The sequence below is a fragment of the Apaloderma vittatum genome, unplaced genomic scaffold, assembly GCF_000703405.1.
Source record: "Apaloderma vittatum isolate BGI_N311 unplaced genomic scaffold, ASM70340v1 scaffold16333, whole genome shotgun sequence".
Taxonomy (NCBI): domain Eukaryota; kingdom Metazoa; phylum Chordata; class Aves; order Trogoniformes; family Trogonidae; genus Apaloderma; species Apaloderma vittatum.
Genome location: NW_009707642.1, coordinates 30254 through 40249, shown reverse-complemented (window position 1 = coordinate 40249; position 9996 = coordinate 30254). Strand labels below are relative to the sequence as shown.

General features: G+C 46.1%; 1 protein-coding gene across 1 annotated transcript in view; it reads right to left on the bottom strand.

Moving 5' to 3' along the window:
* Positions 1–9996, bottom strand: part of LOC104271579 (E3 ubiquitin-protein ligase UBR4-like) — a gene marked incomplete at both ends in the record, with an annotated part of 40302 nt that overhangs the window by 225 nt on the left and 30081 nt on the right. The window contains 13 exon segments of the mRNA XM_009866289.1: positions 898–983; positions 1686–1803; positions 1805–1825; positions 2459–2627; positions 3584–3826; positions 4277–4355; positions 4468–4695; positions 5355–5504; positions 6250–6459; positions 7636–7752; positions 8218–8325; positions 8756–8852; positions 9586–9754. Coding sequence (XP_009864591.1) covers positions 898–983; positions 1686–1803; positions 1805–1825; positions 2459–2627; positions 3584–3826; positions 4277–4355; positions 4468–4695; positions 5355–5504; positions 6250–6459; positions 7636–7752; positions 8218–8325; positions 8756–8852; positions 9586–9754 — 1795 coding nt within the window.

Here is a 9996-nt window from a genome sequence, read left to right as displayed (position 1 = left end):
AAACCCCCCTGCCATGGCAGGGGTGTCTCCCACTAGATCAAGTTGCTCAAGGCTCCATCCAGCCTGGCCTTGAACACTTCCAGGGATGGAACATCCACAACCTCCCTGGGCAACCTCACCACCCTCAGGGGAAAGAACTTCTTCCTTAGATCTAGTCTAAACCTACGGTCTTGCAGCTTCCAGCTATTACCCCTCATCTTACCACCACAGGCCCTTGTAAAAAGTCCCTCCCCAGCCTTCTTGCAGGCCCTTCAGGCACTGGCAGGCCACTAGAAGGTTTCCCCTTCTCTTTTCCAGGCTGAACAAGCCCAACTCTCTCAGTCTGTCCTCACAGGAGAGGTGTTCCAGCCCTATGACCACCTTGGTCACCCTCCTCTGGACTCGCTCCCACAGCTCCCAAGTCTTTCTTGGGTTGGGGGTTCCAGAGCTGGACACAGGACTCCAGGTGGGGGTCTCACACGGGCAGAGCAGAGGGGCAGAATCACCTCCCTGTAGTTCCCAGTCCCAGATTTAGTAACAGAAGTACACTGAAAATTATTGAGGTTTTTATGTAGCACTTGAGTATAATTCTGACCTGCGAAGGTACAGCTAAGAACATAATTCTGCAAGCCTGGATTCTCCAATCGGTTCTAACGTTTTTGTGTCATTTGCTGAACATGAAAGCCAAAAAAGCTAAAGCCAAACTACTGCTGACAGCGCACACACAATGTCACGTTTTTCAGATGGCAGAAAGGAATCTGCTATTCTCCCAAGACCAGCTGCAGCAAGCATGCAGTCTCAGTAGGGGTCCTTCCTCCACCACAATTTTATGAGAAGAATTCTGTATCCCCCTGTGGATAGCAGCGCGGCTGCTGAAAAGCTCTTTAATAAAATAGATCAAAGTCAGAAGTAACTCACTTGTAAATGTTGGAGTTCGGGTGGTTGGTAAGAATGTGGTTTTGAGTGCGGAGGATCTCCACGGCCTTTTGGGAGTATTCCTTCAACTGAAATACAATTAGAGAAATTCTTTTATTGCTACAAAGACATAAAGATTTCTCATCTTGTTGCGTTCCATGTGCCCCAGAAGATGCACACACTATACCCACAGGAATTTATGTGGTTAAATCATCACCCGGGAATGTCACAGACCCTAAAATTAGATCTTTACCACAATAACAGTGCTACTCGTCAGCCAATCACTGCAAACGCCTGCCAAGATTCCCAGCTCTTTAAACATACACATGCAAGTATCAGTGTGTCTAAATAGTTTGTTCTCAAGTGCACTGGTCCCTGAAGAAATCCTACCACTTCCTTTGTTCAAAGAGTCATGGTTACAAAGATTTCTAGGAGCTGAAATATCAAAAATCTATAAATTAGAGCTAGGAGATAAATGTATTCCCCACAAAGGCTTCCTGTGGGAAAGATGTTTTCTTGTGAACAAAAAAGCCCCACAATAAACAATACCCTCCCACTGCAAAAACCACCAAAACACCCAAAACAATGAAACAAAGAATACGCACTCCACTCTTCTTTTTTAAAGACCCTGCCTTTTTTACCATTCAAATATTGGGAAATCAAGAAAATTCCACCAGAAGCTCTTTTGACAGAAGATCTGTCCCAGCTGTACCGTGAAGGAGGGCTAACACAACCTGTAGGAAGTGGCAGGACCTGGGATGCGGAACCTCCTTTTGAGAATGATCCCGTACCTTTTTCTCAGTCTGCTGTGTTTTCAGAGAGAAGTATCCCAGGAGATCTACAAACTGGGCAGCCTTTCTTCCATAGGCTGGAAGTTCTGGCCAGATGGACCACATGAGATCCAACATTCTGCTGAGACTTGTTGGAGTTCCTGTCGGATGGATTACGTATCAATTAGGCTTGCAAAGAGAGCTGCACTAGACTGCGTGGCACACCAGCTTCTTCAAAAGGAAAACCCATGCTACACTTTACCAAATTTGGAAACTATTATCTTGCTCTACATCCAAGTTCGTAGAGGTAAATCTCATCACTCCTTGCCACCAGCTTTTTCTAGCGCTCTCTGAAATGAAAGCAGCTTGTCTTGCAACAACTGAATAGAGTTCTGGAAGAGTTCAATGCCCTGAATCATAGAATGTTCGGGCTTGGAAGGGACCTCTAGAGATCATCTGGTCCAATCGCCCTGCCAGAGCAACTCCCAACCTTTTTAACTGCATGAGTCTGCATCGGCCTCAGAAATTCACTTGCCCACAAATACCTACTCCCATAAATGTCAGGAGCCAGATTCTACAGACAGAAATAAAATGCTCCGTGCAGATGATAACCCAAATTGATCAGTAATGAATAACTGCAAAATAGAGCGAGCGACTCAAAGGGACGCAATCATCTGCAAATTTCAGCATCCTTCAGGACTGAGGCTCAAGTTTAATAACTCCTATACAAGGACAGAGCTCTCTGTAGCTGAGCTGCTAAGAAGAGCCAGGTCAGGGGCTCCCTCCCAGCTCACCTGTAGATGTGGAGCGCGAGGCAGTGGGCCTGCCATCTCACGGAGGATGAGTTGGACTCCAGCAAGAAGCACCGCAGGAACTGAATGAGGGTCTCCTTATCAGCAAACTTGTTCAGCTGGTTCACCAGAGCTGTACACAGCTGGTCCTCCTGACTGCCCGAGCTCTCGCCTAAGGGACACCAGGTGGTGGAAAAAAATAAAGACTTAAGAAAGCAGACGTATAGATTACCTCACAGGCAGGGCAGTTTCCTATTTTATAGATCACAGAGTGAGGATAATGGGGACAAATTACTGTGTTTCAGGCAACAAGCAAGTTTCATGTTCCTTTCTTTTTTCCAGAAAAATATAACTTAGTACTCCTGACTAGCACAGAAGAATATTGCTGGAAAATGTGCCTGTAAGGACATGAGAAAAGTGCTACACATCTTGATAAAAAGAAAAGCATCAACCATGGGGCAGTGAAAAGACTCTCAGAGATAGAGAAAGCCAAAACGGTTCCTTGAAGAATAGCCAAGAGAGAATTTATGCCCATGACTTTTATAGGAAAGCTTAATTACTTTCCCAGGACCTGGGATACCCATTAAGCAGCAATCCTGGCTCCACCACAGCTTACGAGTCAGACAGAGGAAACAAGTCTGAACACACTCACTGAAGAGCAGAGCTAACTGGGTGTGCATCCCCAGCACTTGGTTTAATCCTTATGAGCATTTCAACCTGCTACAACTCAGCACAAGCAAGTTAGGGGAAAGCTACTTCATCACTAGAACAGGTAACTTCCAGTAAACAACTTAAAGCCTGCTCAAGTTAATAAACAGAGTGGGTTTGGGGTGTACTCAGCACTCAATTTCAGTCCCTCTTAGGGGCTTACTGCCTTATTTTTGCCCCTTTCCAACCTACACATAGTTAAACTGCTCTTCTCTCCTCCTTATAGCTCTTTATTGTTCTCTCCTCGGTATTGCATTATTGCATTATGCCTTCAAGTGCCCTTGCTACGATCCACAACCCTTTCACAACAGTTGTACTTATCATGATGAGAAGCAAGCATTTCTCTCTACACAGAATAAGAAAGGCTGAGGGGAGCAGATTTCATCCTTAAAACCATCACAGGGCACAGCTTCAGCTCACCCTCTCGCTCCTTTTCCTTTTCTTCTTTCTTGCTCTTTTTAGTGGAGGACTTGCTCTGTGTTGCTGACTGCCCAGAGCCTGACGCTGCAGGAGCGGAGGTGGAAGAGGTGCTTGATGATCCAGAGGATGAAGCCACAGATAGCACTTTACTGCCACACAGCGCACAAGACAGCAGTTGCAGGAGAACTTGTGACACTCCTTCATCCACCAGGAAGCTGACTTGAAGGAGGAAACAGAGAACCGCTGCAGAGAAAAAAAGAAAATCTTTGAAGCCTGAGGTTTGAAAATGCAAGCAAAAAAACCCCAACAACCTAAAACAAAAAACCCTTTGAACATGACAAGGACCATCCCACAAACTCACAGAACCTTCCTGTGTCTTGGCTCCAGCAAGGTAAAGTGTTTCATCCCAAATTACACACTGGAACAACAGCAGCACAAGCAAGAGAACACAGATCTCCTATTTGTGTTCTTCTAAGTTATCCATGACACCATCCTCTGCCCTCTAGCTAAGGCACAGATGCAATTAGAGCACTGCGATAATTAGTACTGGAAACAGCTCAGTCCTACTCAAGACTCTCGGCCATGTCGCCCCTTCTTCCTCTTTGCTGATTTCCCCACCCGAGAAGTCCCAATTCGAACCAAGACATCTGATACATCCCCTCTGCTCCCTCAAAATACTCTCAAAGGACTCACAGTCATCTTTAATGCAGAATTTCTGCCAGTTCACTGTTCGCTGCGTGGCGATCTCTGCACAAGCCTTTAAATGTTCCATCTGAAAGGCACCAAGGGACAGGAGTCAACATCGTGACAGTGCTGCTACTCCTGAGATCTCCCAGGAACGCAACACACGTTTTTTTCTAGCATGGGGGCACGCGTCTCCTTACCAGGCTGATCAAGGTATCGTACTGCAGGGCAGAGCCTGAACTCGCCGTGACCACGCTGGCGCGGAGGAAAATGCCTTGCTCTTCCAGGAGCTTTTTGATTCCACGAACATGAGAATCCAACGTGTGGAGGTCTCTGAGCTGGCGGTACTTGTCCTTCGATCCACAGATAAACAGCAAGAGCTTGCGGACTTGGCGTCGCACGAATGGAGTCTGCTGGATCATCAGGTACTAGACAAAGAAAAGCCTACAACGTGAGCGCTGTGAACTCAGCAGCAGGCAACCTGCGCCAACAAAAATACGACGCATATTCTTACAGGAAGAAAAAAATACAAGAGAGGCATTCATGAATCTGTCAGCTTTAAGGGACTGTAAGTCCCGAGCTGTGCGATTGTGAAACCGCTTCTGAAAATCATTTTTTGTCACCGATGACCTCAAATAAAAAGGTAGTCGAGCCTAACCAGAAATCCTACCCCACACTCGTGCAAAGGCAAGATAATACGTTATCTCAAGTAGGAAGCTATGCAACCGCAGGAACTACAAAGATATACTTCAAATATCTTACTGATTTATTTTTTAAGGACTAAGTTAGGTTCCCGCAGTCAAGCATGATGTTACATCGTGTCACCTCGGAGAAATATTTGAGCTTTCTGGCAGCAAACATGGTGATAACATGGAAATAACAGCAATCTCACTTTTCATATATGCTCTCCTCTGGATTTCTCTTCAACAGGAAGGAAACAAAGTCAACAGTTCACTTTCCTTCAAGGGGGACTTAAATTAAGAGATGGATCTGAGACCTGTTCTGCAAAAGCTCATCTCTCCCATGAAAGGTAACATTACTGGAACTTTTTTGTCAAAATCCATAGGCGTACCACTCTCTCACTTACCTCAGACAAAAAGTAGAACCAGGAGTGATCAAAGATGGGAGGTGGGATGCGAGAGTTTGTGTCTGCAATCTTCTTGATCTGGTAGGGCAGCCGCAGCACCATCTCTGTCAGGAGCTGAGTGTAGGCCTCAAAAACATCTGCGGCGTGACCCTGTAGGCAAGAGCAATCCAGATCAGGCTCCGGCACCGACCACTCCCAGCGTGGTGCTGTGACAAGCACAAGGGTGCATTTATTGATTTTCTGAGAACGAAGCTTTTCTGCACCTTTGCGGCCAGAAGAAACGTTCCCAGGTGATAAAACAGGAACAAGTCAATCGACCTGCACGAGGACTTGAACTAGATGGCAACTGTGAGTTGCAGTAAGCTGGGCTGTAGCAACAAGGCATTTTAACACAGGAGCTTTCCACTTAGCAGACGTTCTTAAATGTAACTTGGCTTTTGTCATTGCACCTGTACGCAAATCAAAGCGCCCTCCCTCCCCAGCAGCATCTTAGCGTAACGGCACCATGCTGGTCGAAGGAGTCAAGGATTTAGGGTGGAAATCCCCATCAGCTGCCAGGCTTCCTCGCCACCGTAAGCAGCGGTGGTTCGGAACTTCTGCCTGCCAAGCAAAAGGAGTCACACGATGGAGCAGCTTCCCCTCAGGAAGATTAATAGTGACAGAAGATTCAACCAGAAGCAGTGACAGCAGCTCCACAGAACTGCCCAGTTTAGGAGTGCATCAGTGGATACATGGAGCTGGGCTGCTCCACGGGAACTGGGAGTAATCTTCGTTGCAACTACGCGCTATTTTAATTGCGCTACTAAGGGAAAACCAGTTTTGCAAGGATGCTTTTGCTGTGCAGCAGCCCTTTAAAGCAGGCCATGGCAACCTAACAGCACAGGGTAGGACTCACCTTCACATACTGGCGGAGGAAAAAAGGGCTCATGTCGGGTGGAGAAGAAGTCGTGTGAGGTTTCAGGAGCTGGCTGGTGGCTACGGGCTCCTCGTCGTTCTGCTGGCTCTTCCAGTACTCCAGCAAAGACTTGAGCACATGCAGACAGTAGTCAACAGCACCCGAGCTCAGCAACGCGGCAGCAGTGGCACTGGAGATGAGGGAGGAAGACTGGAACAAAAAGGGGATGGATTACTAACGCACCTGAGAAGCACCGTGTCCGAAGAGCGGAGGAAGCTGTGAGAATCAAATAGCAGTTGCTGACAGTATGGATAAGAGAGCGGGTCTTTATGAAACTTTAGAGGCAGCTTTTAAGTTTGGGGTTTGTTTGAGGTTGGGATTTTTGGGTTTTTGTGTTTATGAAAAGCAACTCAAATATTTACAGAGACTCTTTTGAACAAGCGCTTAGTAAAGGAAAACAAATAAAATCTCCTCTTAAGTCTAATCTCCCCTCGACACATGTGCCAGAGGCCACTCTGCTATGGATTAGACGACTAGGGCTTTTTTTCCTTCTTTTTCTTGCCCCCCCCTCTATTTTTTAAATTTTTTTGAAAGTTGGGATTTCTATGTTTATCTGGGATTTGGCCAGCTGGGCATGAATTCTGGTAGAGAAAGAGTCCCTGTTGCAGATGCTGCTCAGAGGCTCTGCTCCACCCAGGTATTGCTCCACCTGCATTCTGCAAGACGATGAGCTTTGATTTCTGTGGGAAGCTCAAGTGAATAACAAAGGCTGGAGAAAAAGCTACTGTAAATAAAACTATTAAAGCAGCCCTGTAAATCCAAACAAACCCCACAGCTCATAAGCTCATTAAAATTTGATGCAGTTCAGACTAAATTTTTTAACCTCTATGCTTTTTTATTAATCTCCTTCCCACCACACATACTGCTTTTTATGCCTTATTACTGTACCTTTTAGCAACAAATATCTAAGGAATCCTCTTAGCGACTTTTACGTTGACACAGCAGCATATTGCTTTCCAATAATCACATTACAAATCCTCCTTAACCCCTTCAGCACCAGTAAGATGCAAGGAAAAAAATCCGCTAGACCGTTTTAAATAACATCATTAATGTACTGCCCTTAGCTCAGTCAGAAACCGTGCACAAAACAAGTCAATCCAGTTGCTTTTTCTGTGTTGGTTTCTTCCATTTTGAGTTTGAGCAACGATCTTTTTTTCACGGGAGGTAAGCAACGTTACAGACTCCTCACAAATTTTTCCAAAGTGCTCTCAGCAGTTCTTTCAGTTTTAGACCATCTATTTCAGTTAGCGGCTTTTAGGCTGTCTTTGGTGAACAAAAGCCCCCCAACCGCATCATCCCCCTGACAAAGCAATTTGCAAAACGTACCTCGCAAATGGAAGACTTGGATCCTGACTTAGTTCTGGACATGAACACGCTAAGCAGCCTCATTACCACCAAGTGCACTTCATTCACCGGAGAGCGTTCGTTTTTCTTAGATACATCCTGCAAGGAAAGAGCTTGCTTGCTGAATACAACGTCCTAAGCGTCTAAATTGCAGTGCTCTGATCCTCATGAAGCATTTCTAATTTCAGCTCAAGCACTAACACTAAAAAAGCAGCACAAATTCCTCAATATAAGGGTAGAAGGTGGCCTGGATGCCAGAGAAAACTATCACACAAATTAAATTCTACATATGTCAACTATGCATTACTGATCACGTCTGTTTTAAGAGTTTAATTCAAGCGAAACAATTTTGGTGCTCGCTTGTGGAGGCCGGAACCAGGAAACAGTGAGAGTTACACTCGTGGCATTTTCTACCTTATGTGAAGTGAGCCAAGAGAAATAAACTGCCCAAATACGTCCCTACCACAGTGGGTTTCTCTGACTCCCAGCCATCTAATCCCTCCGTGAAAAGAAACCCTTCCTAAAAGGAGCAAATCCAGAGCGTGTGCTGATACTACAGCTTACCTTTTTGTCCATGCACAGTTCTGCAATCAGTTGGGACAGCAGATTATCCAAAGCTCCCTTGTCTTTCTCATCATCTCCATCTAGGTCTGTTGTTAACATCAGAATAACCTGGGAGTGAAAGTCAGAGGATTAACAGAGGGTAAGCTGCGTGGGTTTGAGATAAATACAGATTGTATTTCAGAAAACATTGCAGATTTTAGCACAATTAATCTACGTTCTTCCCCAAATCCTGTCTGCATCATCACACCCTAATAAGAACATTCAGTACAAACCCCAGAGACCCTCCCAAACATATCAGAGTTCAAGAACTGTAGCCCTTAGGCTCATCAGCCAGCTGTAACACCCCACAGAGGAAGGGTACAAGCCTAGCAAAAACCTATGGGTAAGAAACCAGATGTGCAACAGACGGAACACTGTTAGAGGGGGGCTCACACACTGTGACTGGGCAGGGAAGAGAAAGGGAAAAGCACATAGAAACCTGGCAGTAGCAGCAGTAATTAACTGACCAAGGCTTAACTTTTAAGCCCTCCTCACTCACCTGCATATAAGGAATGGCCCGGACTCCTCCAACATTCCTCAGCTGAGGTAAGTTTTGCAGCAGCCTCTCCAGCAACATCAGTCGGACCATGTGCAGCCTGGGAAGTCAGAAGCCGAGAATCACACCTGAAGCACTTCAGACACATCACGAGAAATATTCGACCCAGCGGGATCCCCAGCAGAGCGCTGCAATTACCCCAGCAGTTCAGAGCACAGGGAAATCCTAAAGTCATCAGATCCACACAGAGAGGACTCAGACTTCACAGTCAAGTGATGGCAAAGATACAGAGCAACTGAGCAACTCTGACAACGGCCAGAGTTATTCACTTCAGAATTACGCTGCCTAGCACGACCATCTACAGAACCGATCTGTCTACAGATACCACAAACCAGTTCCAAACCGCACTGTAAAAGTGACTGAGCATCTGTTCCCACACAACAAAGAACTGCAGATCTCTCCTAAAGTGCTCAGCAGCAGTCTTGCATTTACTTTTTTCCTAACCCTGAATTTCACAAGCTCCCAAGCTGTACATTTTAGTGATTTCTCTGTTTACCAGACTCACGCAGGATTTTTCATGACTTTGGACAGACGGCAGTTCTGTGGGACTCAAAAGGTTCCACACGTGTAACACGTCACATGGCGAATGCACAGAGGGAGGCATTTTGCAGCAGTTTGCTCTATTTTACGCTTCTGAATTTTGATTTTTACTATCCAACAGAGTCACGAATCCTATGCCACAAATTTCCGCACCTATAGGCCACTCCTCTACAAAGAATGACACTACCAGACCTGAAGTGCTGCCCTTGAAGAGGAAGAACAAAGCTCCTTGCCTGTTGCTGGTGTGGACGTCTCCCTCTGCCTCGCCTTCCCCTTCCGACCCATCTCCCTCCTGCTGGCCCGTGGTGGTGCTGATGGCGCCCGTGCTCGAGCTGACGCTGCCTGGTCCGGCAGGGTGGCCCTCAGCTGTCGTGTCCCCATAGGCACTACTACGGCCAGACACTGAAAAATAAAGATTTAAAAAAAACAAACAGGGAAAGACAACGTCAGCACAACTGAACGTGCATCTTGCCTGCTTCATAGCAACTGCTGCAGCTGAGCTATACTTTGGAATTATGGTTCTAAGCAGACGGTGTCGGCGGTTATCTTCATAAACCTAGGAGAGAGCCATTCCTACAGACACAGCTTAACAGCCCTGGCGTTCCTTTGTTTGCCAGCCTCATCTTTGTGGCCCAACATGGGTT